Source organism: Vipera berus (assembly GCF_964194415.1).
Source record: "Vipera berus genome assembly, chromosome: Z".
NCBI classification, from domain to species: Eukaryota; Metazoa; Chordata; class Lepidosauria; order Squamata; family Viperidae; genus Vipera; species Vipera berus.
Window position 1 is genome coordinate 58,447,899 of NC_138205.1, and position 19,228 is coordinate 58,467,126.

Genomic DNA, 19,228 nt, shown 5'->3' on the forward strand with positions numbered 1-19,228 from the left:
ATTGGGGTTTGGTTGGCGGATTGATAGCAGTATTCCAGTATTTGAGGGGCTGTCACAAGGAGGAGGGAGTAAATTTATTTTCCAAAGCATCAGAGGGCAGGACAAGAAACAGTGGATGGAAAATAATCAAGGAAAGAAGCAACCTGGAATTAAGGAGAAAATTCCAACAGTGAGGACAATTAACCAGTGGAAAAAGCTTGCCTTCAGATGTTGTGGGTGCTTCATCACTAGAAGTTTTTAAGAAGAAACTCGACAGCCATTTGTCTGAAATGGTATAGGGTTTCCTGCTTGAGCAGGGGGCTGGACTAGAAGACCTCCAAGGTCCCTTCCAGTTCTATTCTGATTCTAATTCATTCCCAGGCCAATTGTCCTTGGTGGCTGGATTATTCTGGCCTGACTCCTCTGGTTCCTGTCATCTGGGCTCCCTCCCCACTTTCATCCATCTTCTTCCCATTCTTTGGTAGAAGGACCTTAATTTGTGGCTATCAAATGATTTGATTTGAAGAGACAGCCCATGGGAAAAATTAAAGGATAAAATATTGCTTCTTTTTATCCAGATCGTAAAGCAGTTTCCAGCTCAAATTTCTGCAATTCCAGCCGTTACATCAGATTATGTAATACTTTTGTCTGTTCCCTGGTAGAAATGAGGCAGGGAATAGCTACAGCCCTTCGCTCTTGCTATTTTATGCTGGCACTGATGGCTGCTAGCCAACAAGATTGCAAGTTGAATGTCTGCCATAGTTCAGGGCTATTGTCAGAATCCATTTATATCACATTTCATAATTGTATAGGTAGAACAACGTGCTATTTCTGGGGATTCTGCCATCTCTCCAAAGGGGGGGGAGAGGATGGTTACTAAAGCGATTTTCAAACAACAGGGGATGTTTTAACTGGGGGAAGGAGGGGGACAGACAGGTCTGGATTGTATCTTCATTTACAACTGAAAAGGAAAGCAATAACCATAAAACCAAGGAGAGTTCCCTTTCCCATGGAAGGACCTGACACCTAGCAACTGATGACAGCCTGACCAAATGGATGAGGGGAGGGGCTGAAATGGGAATGCTTTATATAGGATTGAAATGTAACTTTTGTCAGATTCTGTCTTGTATTCCCACAATCGATTCCATCCTAGTAAACATTTTCCTTTTGGACTAAACTTGCATCCAAGAGTTCTTATTTCCTAAGATGCTAGTTCTGGCAGAACTTTTAGAATAATTCTTTTTAGCAGTATTTTAAGAGGGCAACTATAAAACTAGATGCAGGCTTGGCACAGATTGACATCAACAATCCAACAAATAGCCACATCCAAGGGAAAACACAAGAAACATGAGGTGGAATCCAGAGTTCTTTGTACAACCCAACAAATTGAACTAAGTCTTGAAAAATTGTTTTAGTTTCTGCTCCCAATAAATCAACTGTGCTGCATCTTCGCCCAATGCATAGCTGTGGCAGTTTCTCTTCAGTGGGCTCATTTCTTGGCATGTCTCCTCTTGGCAGATCTCACACAAGTTTTTCTTCTCATGTTTAAACTTTCTTACAAACCTCTGCTTAATAATGGGAAGTTGGATTTCAGAGCTAGTAAGGTAAGGCATATTGGGAGATTGCTGGAACTGTTTCACCCAGAGTGGAGTCACTAGTTACACCACTACTGGAATCACCTCCACCATTATCCCTAAATAATCCTGATTCTTCCTCCCTGTTTTCATTAGAATATAGGTCCAGCAGTGCTGTAACCCTGTAAACCTTCTGTTCTGAAGAACAACTTGTAATTATTATTACCTAAGTTTTATTTTTGTATAACAGTATCATAGGATGCATAAATGGCACATTAATGAAATCCTAACAGAGCAGCTGCATACAGAACTTCTTGGGGTGTAGTTCCAAGCCTCTTGTAGTGCACATTTTTCATAGTAAGAATAAATTCCTCAGTTATCTTGGGGTCAGTCAATTTTAACTGGTTGACTGATACAATATTCCCCAATCCCTCCAAAGCCTTAAATCAGCTGTCTGTCTCAATCTGTTCTTCTTTAAAAAAGTATTTTCATTTTGCAAAGAAACAAGAAAAGTGAAACAGACTTGCCTCAGTCATTTATGCTGAAGGTATGAAGTAATATTTAAATATTTCTCCCATTTTGTACTTTTATTAACATTAGAACTTTTGGTGATCCAAATGTGTCAATAATACAGAATATAAAGAATTAAACTAGCTTCACAACAGCATAAATTGAATTTATTTGCTGGTGACATAGTGTTAATATGATTAAATTGATGTAAAATTTCAATATGCAATTATAGAATTGAACACTCAAAATTTCAATTCAATAAAAAAAATCTCTTGATCAAAAATTGGATATGAATTATCTAATATTATTTTCAAATATTACATAAAACATTAAAAAAGAAAACATTAAAGTTTAAAACATTAATTTTAAACATAAGTTTAAAGGAAGAAAGTATAATTCCAAAAAATTTTGGGAAATAATTTTCCTGCCCTTTCAGTTTCGGACTTCTCAAATCAGGAGAAATTTTTTTAAATAAAAAATTTAATTTAATTTAATTTAAATTGCTGAATCATGTTAAGGAAAAAAAGCCAAATTAACTACAATGTTGTACTCATATGTATATATCATAAACAGCAACTGATTACTGAACATAACATCACTGAAATCTATGAATGTGACATATCTGAAATCCATGAATAGTCTTTTTCATATCAGTTTCAAGAGTAACTTGCAAAAAAGTGATAGTGCGAATAATAACAGTAGCAATAACTTTGTTAGGAATAAAGATTTAATTTTTCAAGTGTTTCAAATGAATATCCAAAATGTCTCAGGACAATTTCAAATATTTTCATTACATGGCAGGACCCAGTTTTAAATCATGTATAAAGATTTCCAATCAGCAGCAATAGTATATGCCAATGAATGTAAGTAAAACTAAGCATTTCCAAGCAATAAACTACACAATAGCATTTTATTTCACTGTATTAACTTATGGATATGCTGATACAGCTTTTCAGTGAATGCTCCTGATGAAAACTTTTCCAAAACTCTGATTCTTCCAGCAACTCCCATTGTCCTCTTTAAATTAGGATTTTTTATAAATTTCTCCATGGCTTCTGAAAACTGGGTTGGAAGAGGATTGCACAGAAAACCTGTCTGATTGTTTACAACTGATTCCACAGGTCCTCCTGAATTTACAGCAATAACTGGGCACTTCATGTACATAGCTTCTAAGGGAACTATACCAAAGTGTTCATTACTTGGTGTGTATAAGACACATATGGCATTACTAAGTAGAGCTACTTTCTGCTCATCAGAGAATGATCGCAGAAAGGTGATATGCTCTTCAACCTGAAGTTTAGTAGCGAGTGCTTTTAATTCAGCAAAATATTCCACATTTTCATTAACTGCCTCATCATAACCACCAGCTAAAACCAGATGAACTTCACTCCAGCTTTGAGCGTCAAGTCTACCACGAAGATCATGTAATGCTTTCAAAGCCAAAACTAAATTTTTCTTTCTTTCATATCTATTGATGGAAAGAAACAAGAATTTCTTGTTTCCATTGGGAACTATATTAGCAATATTTGTAGAAATAGCAGTATCAAAAATATTGACATTCAAAGAGGGATAAAGGACCTCTGGATTCATGTGACACAAGGATTTGAAGGTGTGTTTGAAAATATTTGCTGTGAAGTAACTATTGACAAGAATACAGTCAGCCATGCCAGTTGTATATTCTTCTAACCAATCTAGTGGAGCTCTGTAGAGGCGTTTAAGCAATGATTTCCTCTTAGTTAAAAGTTGATCAGGAAAGTGACAGTAAAACAAAACCTTTTTATGGGTCCGAGCTAGACGTAGTATTGGAATGCATGCAGATACCTAGGAGAAGAAAAAAGTGGAAAAAAGTGTATTATGATGAAAGTTAATGTGTTAAAAATGATTTAAGATTTTGTACTTAGTGTTGCATTTTCTTATATTAAATTTTCAAGAGATTTCCATCTCGATCATCTCCTCAGTGATATTTAATTCAAAATTATTATTATTCATTTATTTTTCTCAAGAATGCCAGCTAATATTAGCAATCCAAAGAATATAATTTTTTCGGTAATTTGTTGTTTCTGAGGTTAGAGAAAATCTGATTTTTATATTAGATGTAAATCTCAGCTAGTCTCCTTTGTTTATTTGAGACATATCATTTATCTAAATAACACCTCCCTCCAAGCATTTACTGTCTAATGTTGATATACCAACATATCAGTTTTGAAGAAAATTTTGCATAAGATGCAAGTGGCCAATATTCTGGTGTGATGCATGTGGCAATATCTGAGAACCATTCTTTCCCCTCAATTGAAAAAAGTATACTTTATGAAATGAAGGACAGAAAGAATCTTGGTTATTTTATACTCCATGATTGAGCTATTGTTTTTTTAGGGCGTACTAAAATACCTCAAAGATCAAGGATGTATTGAATTACTTTTGAAAGTAATTGTCCCATCCTGGATGCCCAATTAGGTATTCTTTTCCAAAAACAAAAAAAATGATTTATAGACACATCTCCTCACAGATATACCCAGAGAGATAGGTGTTTTTTTTAAAAAATAGGACAGTTTCAAAGTAGTTAGTGCTGTAATATTGAAAGAGAAAACAGTCTCTTAACAATTTTACCTCTGCTATGGTGACATATCTGACACAATACAGTAAGTATAGAATTATACTAATCATGACCTACCAGCAAATTAAAATTGTGTTGGCCACTGACTATAGAACGACAATATTTCTTTCAATGACATTAAATAGCTTGAGAGAACCCTCTTAAAATGATTTCTAAAACAAAAGTAGTACAATTCTGTTTTGCATTAGTAAGACTCCCATCTTACTGGCACCATAAAGAATTTTTATAGGATTTTGAACACCATACTTTAACAAGGAATCATACTGGAAAAAGACCAAAGAATGGCAACTTGAATATCAGGGGAAGGAAAGAGTGAGAATTTTTGGGGAAAAAAAGTATGGCTAGATCACTAATAAACAGATATCAACAGATATCAAGTTATGGAGGCTATAACAGGCTCTTAAATATGTGAAGGTGCAAAACATGGAATAATATTCTAAAATAATATTATATTGTAATATTTTCTAGATCCTTCAGGAATGAACAGTAGTCTCACACTGCAGATGAAGCTTAAAAAACATTCAAAAGCATGCCACTTCCTTAAATGGGTGACTTGCTCTTAACATGGAATATAAATAATTCTAAAATAGTAAACATTGTTTACAATGTGAGAGAGGAAGGACGGTAGGCCCGAGTTACATCTGACTGGCCTAGAACCTTAATTCTGAATGGATAGCAAGAAGTCAAAATAGAAAAATGAATACCTGTTCCTTGCGCTCTCTTAAATAGTAATTTTAATTAGAGAGAATTATCGGGAGAAAAAGGCACAGAAGTAATTGTGTGGCCTTTTGAATATATCGTGACTTGGTGCGTATTTAAAGATTTTCTATAAAAATCGGTATTTTCAGAATGTAGTGTTAGGGGGGAAATAAGTTCAGGAACAGGCTATCCGAGCGCTCAACACACCTGGTCACAAACAAAGACATCAAACTCCTCTCCACTAAGCAGCAGCACGTGCAAAGCCAGCCATATCATGCGTAGTACGGCACAGAGCGCGTGGCCTCTTCCGAAAATGTTCCGCGGCAACCAGTCGCCCGCTGTTCGTATGTCTAGTTGACCAGTTTCGGAGAAGCACCGCGAGGAATCATAACGCGGGGTCCAAATTTGCACGCGACACCCTCGTGCGCGGAGAGCTAGAGCTGCATCTATTATCAGCCTCTCTGCCCCACCGATGCCGAGATCTGGGTGCAGAAAAAAAATTGACGGTCCCTTTTGCTGCTCGTCATTTGTTTTAAGCTCCGGAGCAGCCATGATGACGTCTGTTGCCTCAAGCTTCCGCAATACAGGGCACGGCTACAACAAACATATCCGGATCATTCACATAGCCAACTCAGCTTTAGTTTTTCCCCATCTGAAATAGAGCCTAAAGCACTGCCTGCTCCTTTTCACTTTCACACAATATAATTAGGAAGGAACTGCCAGGAATAAATTAAAATTTAGCTTAACTGCTTTTGTTGAACGAAAGAAAGGGTGATCTAGTCGGATTATTTTCTTGGTTATGAGAAGAATTCCAGTCGGGCAGTGAAGTAGTCTCCTGATTCGGAAAGGGACCTGTTACGTCAAAAGAAACCAGGTCCTCTCTTCAGACGGAGACGTGTCCTGTGAATTCAAGCGGTTCGTGCTCTGTGTGCCACTTTTGCTATGGTAAGCGAAAGGAGCAACAAAATGATGGTTTGTGAGGAGACATTGGGTATGCGTATATACCTAAGGATCTACATTTAATTCTCTTTCGTTAATTTTCAGCCGGGTCCCAATCCTAGTGCCACCAATGTGGGTGCCTCTAGTCGCTCCCCTAGCAAAGCAGTAGCCCCACGTGCGACGGGATCCACAGTGCGACAAAGGTAGGAAGATAAAGAGTTTGTTGATCGTTAAATTAGTAGCGGTGCTGTAATAGAAACGACTCATAATGGATCACTGCTTACTTTTCATTCGTTTTAAATTACAGTTGCGTAAATGCATTTATAAAGTACAGCCTACTGTACATCACCAGAACTAGGCAAAAACACCAGAACGAATTATAGATAATAGCAAAGAATTGCACTTTTCGATAACTCTGATGCCATTAATGATCGACTGGATTTTAAGTGCCAGAAAGATTATTATGGAAAGTGGAGAAACTATTCATTGCTTCATTTATTATCCGTATCAACGGGATATTTCCTTGTAGTTATATCTCTAATAATTTAAGTTGGAGAGATTTATAAACTACAGTTTTTGTTTGTAAACATCTCTTAACACTTAACTTTCTGTTGTGCATATCATAGTTTTGGTGTACATCACTTTGATATAATGATTGAAATATTGACCTAGAAACCAGGAGACTATGAGTTGTAGTCTTATCTTAGGCAGAAAAATAGCTGGGTGACTTTGGGCCAGTCTCTTTCTCTCTCAGCCCCACTCACTTCACAGGGTTGTTTTACCGAAGGAATATCACACATGTTCACTGCCTTGAAATACTTATAAAATAATAAAAGTGGAATAAAAGAAAAATGTATATAAATCATAACTGACTAGAAGATAGAAATGGTAGATCTGAGGTTCTCTTAAAACTGCTGAATTATAATTCCCATTAATTACTAGCATGATCAGTGAGGAACTATGCTGTGAATTGTAGTTCAATAAGGCGGTTTTCCCATCTAGGGTTGATACAAGGTGGTACTTTGTAAAATCTTGTAATTATTGTGTTTTTTCAGTTATAAAGTTGATACAAAAACAAAGCATGTAGTGTATATAAAAGTTGCATGCTTGGTTACTCTTGATATATTTTAATTTTTGGTTTTGTTTGTAGGAAAAATGCGAGCTGTGGAACAAGGAATGCAGGTCGTTCAACTTCTGCTGGTACTGGAGGAATGTGGAGATTTTACACAGAGGATTCCCCTGGTCTCAAAGTGTAAGTAAAAATATAAAGGCAATAATGAACAATTTATTAGTGAGTGTTTCTTGTAAATCTACTTCTTCAGAAGTAATTAGATTTATAACTGGAATTTTTTTGTAGTGTGGTTTTAGGTGCTTTGATTTTTCTCACAACCATTAAATTTCACATCAGTCCATAAGGTATTGGAGTAATGGTTGTGCTTGCTCCCAGAGCGTGAATTGTGCACGTTATTCTGCTTTTGTCTTTGTGGTAGTGAATTGCAATTAATGTAGTGAATAACATGGGGAAGTATTGGCAAGGGAGATTAACATTTTTTTCTGAATTTTTGACGTCATAATTATAGTATTCTTCTGGTTCCTTTCTTCAGGATAAGATGGGAATGCAGAATTATGATAGTTCCCAAAACTTTCTGAGGTTTACCTTTGCATACTTACATCTGATATTTACCCCTTGTCTTTAAGATCATATAAACCAGAGGTCCCCAACTTTTGGGCACCAGGGACCAGTACTGTGTAGAGAGGTTTTTCCACAGACTGGAGCATGCATGGTTTTGTGTGCTGCTTGCATCTTGTGGATGGGGCTTTGCTTCTTTATGCGCCCAGTTGCTGGCATGCCGTGGCCCGGTACTGGTCCAGAGACCAGGGGTTGGGGACCCCTGATATAAACTACTTAGAGAAAATTTTTCATGCAGTGCATAATTACTATGAAGTACTACTAAATAATTATTTACCCAGTTGTTTTAAAAGATGATTAGCAGTTTATAACATGAGAGATTGGTAATTTAGGTCTGACAGCCAGTTTGGTGTGGTAGTTAAAGACACCAGCTTAGACACTGTGTATTCTAATTCTGTCTTAGGCAGAAAGCCAATTGAATGATTTGTGACCAGTTTCAGCTTTAGGAAGAAAACAGTGGCAATCCCCCTTCCCAAAATGTTGGCAAAAAAACTGCATGGACTTGTCCAGACAAGTGCCAGGAATCAAGGTTGACTGAAATGTGTATGTATGCAGACATTTTAGTTACACTGTATATATACACTGTATATTTATCTATACTGATAAAGACAGTTGTGGATATTATTTTTATTTTTTTTTATTTTAATTCCATTTATATCCCGCCCTTCTCTGAAGACTCAGGGCGGCTTACAAGCTTAGCGGTAGCCTTCATTCTATGTATATGCCTGCTTATTAGGGCTTTCACACACACCCCCAAGCGGCATTATTACAAAGCTTAATTGCCCCCAACAATCTGGGTCCTCATTTTACCTACCTTGGAAGGATGGAAGGCTGAGTCAACCTTGAGCCTGGTGGGACTTGAACCTGCACTAATTGCTGGCAGCTGGTGTTACTTAAGGAGGCATTAGCCCACTGCTCCACCAAGGCTCTTAAAGCACTCAAAGGACCATTTGCTGCTTTAGACCCAACTACTTCACACCACTACTCATATTCAAGTATGTGGTAATTTTGTAATAATTGCAGGAAACAGTTTCTGAATAAAGTATTTTTTCTTTTATTTTTTATGAATTGCTAGAAAATTTGTATTTATTTCAACTATTTTCTCCCTTATTAAATAATCAAAAACTAAATATAAAAGTAGATATATTGATTGTATATATTGATTGTAACTCTTTAATCATTAATAAATAAATACATAAATAAACATACTTGTTTTGGAGCAGTTTATGGTATTTACTTAAGAGTAGTACTAAGTAATGTTTATATTATATAGTAAGGCTTCTCTGTAAACATACATTGCATTTTTTTTTAAAAAAAAATTACAGAGGAAAAAACACACTTTCTCATGGCTTCAGACATCCACAAATTTAATTCCCCTAGATGGCATGCAGCTACTTCTCTCTTCCATTAATTAATCCCAGAAATTAGTCAAATATTCCAACAAATGTTTATTGATAGCCAGAATAGGTCAGGGATTAATTTATCTGATTACTTGACCAGCTTCTAGGTAGTTTACAGAACATACAGTGGGACAAAAAAGTATTTAGTCAGCCACCAATTGTGCAGGTTCTTCCACTTAAAAAGATGAAAGAGACCTGTAATTTTCATCATAGGTATACCTCAACTATGAGAGACAAAATGGGGGGAAAGAATCCAGGAAATCACATTGTAGGATTTCTAATGAATTAATTCGTACATTCCTTGGTAAATGTACACTAATCGGCACACATTGAAATGAAATTTCAGTGCATACAGCTCTCAAAAGGTCACCTCCAATATACACTATATAAATCTGACAAAAATAAATAAATAAATACAGAATTATGCATATACCCACATATATTATATGACACAGAGAAGCAACAGTCTAGTTCGGGTTATGTATACATGTCCATGGTGAGAAAAATGAATCTTACCAGACGGATGGCATCGGGAACAAAGCTATTAACAGAATTGGATAGTCCTGCTAGAAATACTTCGAAACCTCCTCACAGAGGGGAGCAACAGAAACAGACCATAAAGTGGATGTGTGGGATCTCTAACAATGCTTTGAGCTCTAAGCACATAGCACTTATAAGCAGCATCCTGAATACTAGGAATCAAGATCTTCTCAACTGTCCTTACCAATCTCTGTATAGACTTTTTATCTGAGGCACTGCTGCCACAAACCAGACAGTGATGCAGTTGGTTAAAATGCTTTCAATTGTTTCTCTGTAAAAAGTGGTCAGGACAGAAGGAGAAAGATGTGCTCTCCGACACAGGAAATGCAGACACTGGTTTTTACGCTTTACTAAGGATGACGTGTGGAGAGACCCATTCAAATTGTTAGTTATCTACACCCCCAGATATGTAATACTGTTGACCACCTCTACAGCTGCATCCTTGATACTGAGTGGAGTATGACTATGCCGGCTCTTTCTAAAATCCACAATGATCTCCTTTATTTTATCAACATTTAGAACCAGGTTACTTTTGTGGCACCAGTCCACCAGAGCTTTCACCTCTTCCCTATAAGCATCTTCATTGTCATCCCGGATAAGATCCCCAGTGTTGTGTCATCTGCATACTTCACAATATGATTCGTAGCAGATTTGGCACAGCAGTCGTGAGTCATTAAAGTGAACAGTAGCGGACTCAGGACACAGCCCTGTGGAGAACCTGTACTCTAGATGGAATTGGAAACTTTCTTTCCATCTCGCACACCTAGGGCCTATCAGTAAGGAAATCAAGTATCCAATTACATAAAGGAGTATTAAAACCTAATAGGCCCAGTTTGTTCACGAGATGCTGAGGGATGATTGTGTTGAATGCTGAATTAAAATCCACAAACAGCATTTGCACATGAGTATTCTTCCCTCCAGGTGTGCCAAGCTAAGATGAAGCACATAGGAAAGTGCATCTTCTACACAGCGGTTCTTCTGATAGGCAAATTGTAATGAGTCAAATGTAGAGGGAAGGCATGAAACCATGTAGTCCTTCCCCAAAACACTTTATCATAATGGAAGTGAGTGCAAATGTGGAGAGCACTAAGAAAAAGCTTAGTTCAACAGAATTCCCAGGTGAGGAATAGGAACAGAAGTTTGGTAAACATTTTCTCACATTTTATTTTATTTTATTTTATTTTATTTTATTTTATTTTATTTATTTTATTAAATTTATATGCCTCCCTTCTCCCTAAGGACTCAGGGCGGCGCACAACAATAAAAATTAAAAACATAAAATAGAAAATTTTAAAAAGAATTAAACAATAAATACAATAATTATATGACAATTTAAAAACCAGTAAAAAGCTAATTAAAACCGTAGTCAGTCCAGGCCTGCTTGTTGGAACAACCACGTCTTCAGGTCACGGTGGAAGGACCGAAGGTCCTTTATTTGGTGATTGCTTACTACTTTTGATGCTTAGAATTAATTCTCACTTTACTCTTAAAATCATCTCTCTTTTGCCATCTCAAATGAACCTAGATCTTGAGATTTCTTAAGCTCTTGAATCTAGAGCTTGAAATTGTTCATGAGGTCTTCTGACAGCAAGGTATTTTTATGCAGTGAATAGAATCTTGAATAAGGAGTCAAACCCAAATGAAATAAACAGTGTTTCTTATGTAAAAAGTACATTTATGTCTGTTAACTAGAGATATATTTATCCTTAATAATAAATTGCTTTAAGCCTTATTGTAGTCAAGTCCCCAATTTACCCATGCAGTGTGAATTATAGGTAGTCCTTGACATACAACAATTCATTTAATAGTTACAGTGGCACTGAAAAATATGACCTATAACCATTTTTCACACTTGTGACCATTGTGGCATTCCCCATAGTCATGTGATCAAAATTCAGATGCTTGGCATCTGACTCCTATTTATGACCATTGCTTTATCCTGAAGTCATATGATTACTTTTGTGACATTCTGGCAAGCAAAGTCAGTGGGGGACCCAGATTCACTTAACAACCATGTTAACAACTGCAATGATTCACTTAACAACTGTGGCACGAAAGGTCATAAAATGGGGCAATACTCACTTTACAGATGTCTCACTTAATAAAAGAAATGTTGGGCTCAATTGTGATTGTAAGTTGAGGACCTCCTGCACACATGTACCCTAGAATGGTCAAAATAAATCATCAAGGTCTGGAACTTTTCCAAACCATTGTGCATTAGCTATGGTTTGGTAGAAAGAAATCTAGAATGTTTTGATTGTTCCTGGTTTTGGCTGAAAGAAAACCCCAGAGGAACCATGGTATTGATTGCAAACCTTTTGACTTGATATGTCAGTTTGAAAAATTCCTAATTTGACTGCTGACATTTCAGCCCTCAAAGCGAAATAGTTATTTCCTCTTCCCATAGTGACTGAACAGTGGTACTTTTCGGCAGCTCTGAGGCCTCAACTTAAGCTCCTAGTGTTAGCACTGCCACTTTAAAAAGTCACCTTGCGATGTTCCCTAAGCACATCCCATTCTTGTGCAGCCTCTGTAACTTATGAAAATCGTGTGAGAATGGGATATGTTTTCAAGAATAGTTTTTGGGTGTTAGTGACTGCTTTTGTATTACCCAAAATGTAATGATGTGTCACCTTTGACACATGTGTCATAGGTGTACCATGACAACTATGGTCTGATTTTTCAGGATGGCAAGGTTGATAATGCCATACCCCTCCACCCTCTTACTCTTCATAGCTTGTGTGCCTATTCCTTACTGCAATGGACTAGGCACCAACAGTGAGGAATAAACAGGCCCACCATCCCACTTCTAATCTTCCCAGCATTTTTATCTCCTGGCTGCTGCTGCTACTAGTATCCACACATCAGATCGTGGTGAATCTTTCATCATATACATGAATGCCACAAAGACTTTTCAAGGAGCTAACTTCCTCCTTTCATTTCAGCTTCGGCTTTTTCCCGTTCTTTTTTCCATACCCAGAATAAAACAGCTTCCTTTTATTTATGTTTTGTTTTGGGTATATTACCGGTACTTGAAACTAGATGCTCTATGGATGGAGTTGTTCATACATAGAACATTTTGCATTTATCTAATTATTTTGTAATTTACAATATTTTATATTGTCCCAAAGGTGCTTTTTCAAAAAGGCAATTGGATTTTCATGGGGGGGGGGGGGTTTGAAGACATTTTGCTTCTCATCCAAGAAGCTTCTTCAGTCAGAATTATATACATAATTAAAACCTGATTTTGTCTATTCCTATAATTAACACAGCTCTTGTTTTCTTTTATTTTCAGAGGCCCTGTTCCAGTTCTCGTTATGAGTCTTCTTTTTATTGCATCTGTATTTATGTTGCACATCTGGGGGAAATACACTCGCTCATAATGTCATATCTACCAAATTTAAAATCACATTCTGGACCAAATTAACATAGCTGTCAGATTTTACTTAATCAGATTCTTTTCTGTTGAAGATGCTGTTTGTATCTACACAATTAAATTGAATTAAATATAATTAAAAATATGACCAAATGAAACTATTTCTTTTTTATGAATTTCATATTTTGATGGCAATAAGGACAATTTCATTACAGGAAGTTCTCAGCTTACAGCCATTCATTTAGTGACTGATCAAAGTTACAACGGGACTAAAAAAATGACATATGACTTTTTTTCATACTTAAAATAGTTGTAGCATCCACATGGTGAAGTGATCAAATTTAGATGTTTAGCAACAGGTTCATATTTTTGACGGTTGCAGTGTCCCGGAGTCATGTGATCACCTTTTGCAATGTTATGACAGACAGTCAATGGGGAAGCCAGATTCACTTAGCAACCATATTACCAACCATTGCAGTAATTCCCTTAACAACTGTGGCAAGAAAATGGGGTGAAACTCACTTAAAATGGGATAAAACCTAACAACTGTCTTGCGTAGTAACAAATTTGGGGATCAATGGTGCTCATAAGCTGAGGACTACATGTATATAATTCAGCAATATTCTGTATAGCCCAACTGTTGAGAGCTAAATGTCCCTAAAATTTACCAAAAAAAGAAAAGAAAAACTGTTACAATTTACTTGACTCCCCAGTTTGTCTTTTTCTCCATGACAGCTTGGCTATCACAAATAATTCTGTACAAAGGTGGTAAGGATTATTGCTGTGTAACCATACAGATCTTTAGAGGTTTGAACAGACGATCACTTTGTTAAGATGATTGCCTTTCCTTCCGAAAGGGTTGTGGTTCTTCTCCCAAAGACTTGTTTCCTATCCTTGATTTCTGACATTTGGCCTTGTTAGAGTTTTACAGCTTTCCAGTGCAAAAATAAGCCAAATGAGCCAAATAAGCACACACTCAAATGAGCAGGAGGCATAGTTTAGAAAAACTTTATAAAATATATATAAACATGATACAGTTTCATTCAGCTCTGGAGAACATCAACAACTCTTAATTGGAGATCAGAAAAAGAACAACAGAGAAGACTAAGACAAGCCCAGACCTAGGCTGGATCACATTTATTTTTATTTATTTTATTGGATTTATATACCGCCCTTTCCCGAAGGACTCAGGGCGGTTTACAGGGTATTTAAAACAAGGAATACAAAAGTTAAAAACAATTTTTAAAAACTACATCAATCCCTGAAAAAAAATAAAAACCCTAATTAAAATTAAAATTCTCAGCCTGGGCCAGAGAGCTCGAAGAGCCAGGTCTTCAGGTCCCGGCGAAATGAACGAAGGTCGGGGGCAGTCCTAAGCTCCACGGGCAGCTGGTTCCAGAGGGCAGGCGCACCCACTGAGAAGGCCCTCCCCCTGGGTGTTATCCGCCGGCACCCTGAGAAGACCCTCCCTGTGGGAGCGCACTGGACGAAGGGAACTTGATGCTGGCAGCAGGTGTTCCCTCAGATATCCCGGACCCAAGCTATTTAGGGCTTTATAGGTCATCACCAGCATGCCTCACAGCCAATAATGTGTCTTAATCAAAAACAGTTCTCATTGGTTGGTTTGTTGCTATGGCTATTCCAGTTCATAAAATTTCTTATGACACTCCACCCTTTATGACTGTAATAGACATAAAACCAAATAATACTTTTCTCATGGTGTAGTCCACCCAATGGCTTGGTCATTACATCTGCCAGACTGTCATCTGAAGAACAATGAAACAAGCAAATTAGTTTACTTTTGATGGCTTCTCTGACATTACAATACTTAATGTCCACATGCTTGTTTCTACTTTTCACTCTTGTCGCCTGTTGCCATTTTAATGCAAGCAGCATTATCTTCAAACACTGTTACAGCTTTAACTTCTATAATTAAATCCTTTACCAGCTGTATATACCAGGTTACCTCTGAACACAGTTCAGACAGAGCAATAAATTCTGCCTCTGCAGTAGAAATAGCTACAGTTGTTTGATTTTCTGGACTTCCATCCAATTAAAGTCCCTCCAAATAATACCACAAACCCAAAATTGGGCTTTCTGGTTTGCACATCACTGGCATGATCACTGTCAACATAACATTTTAACTAACTCTTCAGAGACCTGTATTTGAACACCAAATTCAGAGTTTCCTTTTAATACCTGAGAATTCTTTTCACACCAATCCAATGCAACTGCATTGGTGTGGCAGTAAAGCAACTTAAGATGCTTACTGCACAAGCTATATCTGGTCTGGACCACTGTGACAAATATAACAGGCTCTCTATTGCTGACTGATATATCTCCTGATCACAGACTTCACTTTTGTCCTCACCCAAAGTGTTGTGAAAATCGATGCTCATAGGTGCTGGAGTAGAATTAAAATCCTTCATGTTGTATCTCTCAAACAGTTGTTCAATTTTCTTTCTTTGACTGAGAACGTAGCCACCTTTCTCAGTTTTTTGTATCTCTACACCAAGATAGTTTTGTATTTCACCCAGACTTTTCAACTCAAACTTTTTGTCAGAACCCACTTCAGCCCACATCTTTTTTTTTATTGAAAAGTTTTTCAATACATTTTATCTTTAACAACCCCTCCCCCCCCCACCCCCTACCCTTCCTAACCCTCCCACATCTTAAAAAGGACTCTTGGAGACAAGATTTTCCAAACAGGAACTTTTACTAAGAAATAGGAGATAGCAGGCATAATAGACAGGCTCTGAGGAATTCCCTCACAGATCGATATTTTTAAAGTGTCCCCAAGCAAAACCCAACCCCACGGTTCATTCGGTCAGTCCGGATCAGCCAAGCTCCAGGTGGTAAGCCCATCATGGGAAAAAAGATACAACAATCTGTTTGCTGCAGAATCATTTCCACCCTCCTCACACTTTATTCGGAGAAACAAACCAGATTCCGGAGGGTTGTACAGGTGAAACTCGAAAAATTAGAATATTGTGCAAAAGTTCATTTATTTCAGTAGTGCAACTTAAAAGGGGAAACTAATATTTGAGATAGACTCATTACATGCAAAGCAAGATAGTTCAAGCCGTGATTTGTCATAATTGTGATGATTATGGCGTATAGCTCATGAAAACCCCAAATCCACAATCTCAGAAAATTAGAATATTGTGAAAAGGTGCAATATTCTAGGCTCAAAGTGTCCCACTCTAGTCAGTAATTAAGCCATAACAACTGCAAAGGGTTCCTGAGCCTTTAAATGGTCTCTCAGTCTGGTTCAGTAGGAATCACAATCATGGGGAAGACTGCTGACCTGACAGTTGTGCAGAAAACCATCATTGACACCCTCCATCAGGAGGGAAAGCCTCAAAAGGTAATTGCAAAAGAAGTTGGATGTTCCCAAAGTGCTGTATCAAAGCACATTAATAGAAAGTTATGTGAAAGGGTAAAGTGTGGAAGAAAAAGTTGCACAAGCAGCAGGGATGATCGCAGCCCAGAGAGGATTGTCAGGAAAAGGCCATTCAAAAGTGTTGGGGACTTTCACAAGGAGTGGACTGAGGCTGAAGTCAGTGCATCAAGAGCCACCACACACAGACAGATCCTGGACATGGGCTTCAAATGTCGTATTCCTCTTGTCAAGCCGCTCCTGAACAACAAACAACGTCAGAAGCGTCTTACCTGGGCTAAAGAAAAACAGACCTGGTCTGTTGCTCAGTGGTCCAAAGTCCTCTTTTCTGATGAGAGCAACTTTTGCATCTCATTTGGAAACCAAGGACCCAGAGTCTGGAGGAAGAATGGAGAGGCACACACTGCAAGATGCTTGAAGTCCAGTGTGAAGTTTCCACAGTCTGTGTTGATTTGGGGAGCCATTTCATCTGCTGGTGTTGGTCCACTGTGCTTCATTAAATCCAGGGTCAATGCAGCCATCTACCAGGAGATTTTGGAGCACTTCATGCTTCCTTCCACAGACGAGCTTTATGGGGATGCTGACTTCATTTTCCAGCAGGACTTGGCACCTGCCCACATTGCCAAAAGCACCAAAACCTGGTTCAATGACTGTGGGATTACTGTGCTTGATTGGCCAGCAAACTCGCCTGACCTGAACCCCATAGAGAATCTATGGGGCATTGCCAAGAGAAAGATGAGAGACATGAGACCGAACAATGCAGAAGAGCTGAAGGCCACTATTGAAGCATCCTGGTCTTCCATAACACCTCAGCAGTGCCACAGGCTGATAGCTTCCATGCCACACCACATTGAGGCAGTAATTGCTGCAAAAGGGGCCCAAACCAAGTACTGAGTACATATGCATGCTTATACTTTTCAGAGGTCCGATATTGTTCTATGTACACTCCTTGTTTTATTGATTGCATGTAATATTCTAATTTTCTGAGATTGTGGATTTGGGGTTTCCATGAGCTGTACGCCATAATCATCACAACTATGACAAATCACAGCTTGAACTATCTTGATTTGCATGTAATGAGTCTATCTCATATATTATTTTTCCTTTTAAGTTGCATTACTGAAATAAATGAACTTTTGCACGATGTTCTAATTTTTCGAGTTTCACCTGTATTTCTCCCTTTCCCACCCCCTTTCCTAGTTGCCCATAGTTTGAGAGGGAATGTCTAGTGAGAAAGCAATTGATTATATTGTGATGGATAGCAGGCAGGAGGAATAAACAAAGGTTATATTTAAAGGAGAAAGTGAAAGCCATAAAATTCCATGCCTGTTCCCTCTCCCCCTTGGGAATGGCAGAATCTAGAGGAAGATGAGATTTGGGGTTAGCTCCACCTGCAGAGGAAACAAAAATATAGATGTTAGCCTGGTTTGTTGGGATATGCTGTATGAAACCTCTTTAGCAACTTAGGTGCTCTGATATGACGTTTATTGACCCACTCATTTTCTGAGGAGGGAAGGTGTTTCCAATCTACTAGGTATTGAATTGCTCCATGGTACTTTCTAGAATCTAGGATTTCTTTTTTTAATAATATTTTATTAGTTTTTCAATATTTACAATAATATCTTTAGAAAGCAACATGGTGTCCGAGTTACAATAGTTCCATTTTCAGACAAATACATTGTTAAGGAAATTTGTTGTGCAGGGTCTCCTTGTGCTACCAAAGAGTTGCGCAGACAAGGAAGGGTACTGAGAGCAGCAAGAGTCACACAAGAGTACACTGAGTTGTAAAAACAAAAAGTAGTTTACTTTAAGGTGGTGTAAAAACAAAAATGCACAGTCAAAAATAAACAGTCCAGGTCATAAACAATAGCAACAGTCCAAGGAGTAATCCAAACTACAAAGTCTTCTTACCGGTCCAGAGGTCAATACACAGTCCAGGTTTACAACAGTAGTAAACCAACAGCAGAGCAAAAACAGTAATAGTAGAGATCAGTGAATTCAGAGAGAGAGAGAAGCTACGTTACTAGCTTCCTCTTATGGCCATGAGAACACTTACACACCCATTGGCCAATTAACTTCTTAAAGACATAGCATTATGGTTAATATATTTTCAACCCAACATTGTAGGCTAACACCATATGCCTAACATACATATTATTAAAAAATCTCCATATTATTATAGCCAATACTTCCTCTCTCTTTTTTTCTTTGATATATATTATCTCTTATCTAAGTTAACATATTTTTATTGCTATCCATCAATCACTTAATAGTTTATTTTATTTTATTTTTTGAATGTACCGTATTTTCCGGCGTATAAGACGACCCGGCGTATAAGACGACCCCCGACTTTTAAGAAGATTTTCAAGGTTTTTCATCTTATACGCCGGAAAATACTTACATGCCCTGCCCTCCCTGTCCATCGCAGAGGAGGCGAAGGCCCGACTGGCCCCGCCGGCCCTCCCGCTGCTCCCGCGCTTCTGCCAGCCCCCGAGGTGCAGCGTTTC

At 37.8% G+C, this 19,228-nt stretch overlaps 2 protein-coding genes across 2 annotated transcripts; one reads left to right on the forward strand and one right to left on the reverse strand.

Annotated features, from left to right (window-relative positions):
* Positions 1-2,743: 2,743 nt before the first annotated feature.
* ALG2 (ALG2 alpha-1,3/1,6-mannosyltransferase) lies at positions 2,744-5,948 on the reverse strand. Its single transcript, XM_081345046.1, has 2 exons — positions 5,584-5,948; positions 2,744-3,884 (listed from the first exon to the last, which is right to left on the reverse strand). Exons 1-2 carry the CDS (start codon positions 5,926-5,928, stop codon positions 2,979-2,981), a joined length of 1,251 nt encoding a protein of 416 aa, XP_081201172.1. The 5' UTR covers positions 5,929-5,948; the 3' UTR covers positions 2,744-2,978.
* A 140-nt stretch (positions 5,949-6,088) lies between these two features.
* SEC61B (SEC61 translocon subunit beta) lies at positions 6,089-13,476 on the forward strand. The gene is made up of 4 exons (XM_081343932.1): positions 6,089-6,321; positions 6,421-6,518; positions 7,466-7,567; positions 13,241-13,476. Exons 1-4 carry the CDS (start codon positions 6,319-6,321, stop codon positions 13,326-13,328), a joined length of 291 nt encoding a protein of 96 aa, XP_081200058.1. The 5' UTR covers positions 6,089-6,318; the 3' UTR covers positions 13,329-13,476.
* Positions 13,477-19,228: the final 5,752 nt, after the last annotated feature.

What these genes read in the sequence shown, in the direction of transcription:
- SEC61B (XM_081343932.1), top strand. An exon ending in GGATCCACAGTGCGACAAAG is followed by an intron (nt 6,519 to 7,465) that starts GTAGGAAGATAA and finishes TTTTGTTTGTAG; the next exon opens with GAAAAATGCGAGCTGTGGAA. An exon ending in GATTCCCCTGGTCTCAAAGT is followed by an intron (nt 7,568 to 13,240) that starts GTAAGTAAAAAT and finishes TTTTATTTTCAG; the next exon opens with AGGCCCTGTTCCAGTTCTCG.
- ALG2 (XM_081345046.1), bottom strand. Translation starts at nt 5,928, where the DNA reads ATGGCTGCTCCGGAGCTTAAAACAAATGACGAGCAGCAAAAGGGACCG. An exon ending in ATGTCTTTGTTTGTGACCAG is followed by an intron (nt 3,885 to 5,583) that starts GTGTGTTGAGCG and finishes TTCTTCTCCTAG; the next exon opens with GTATCTGCATGCATTCCAAT.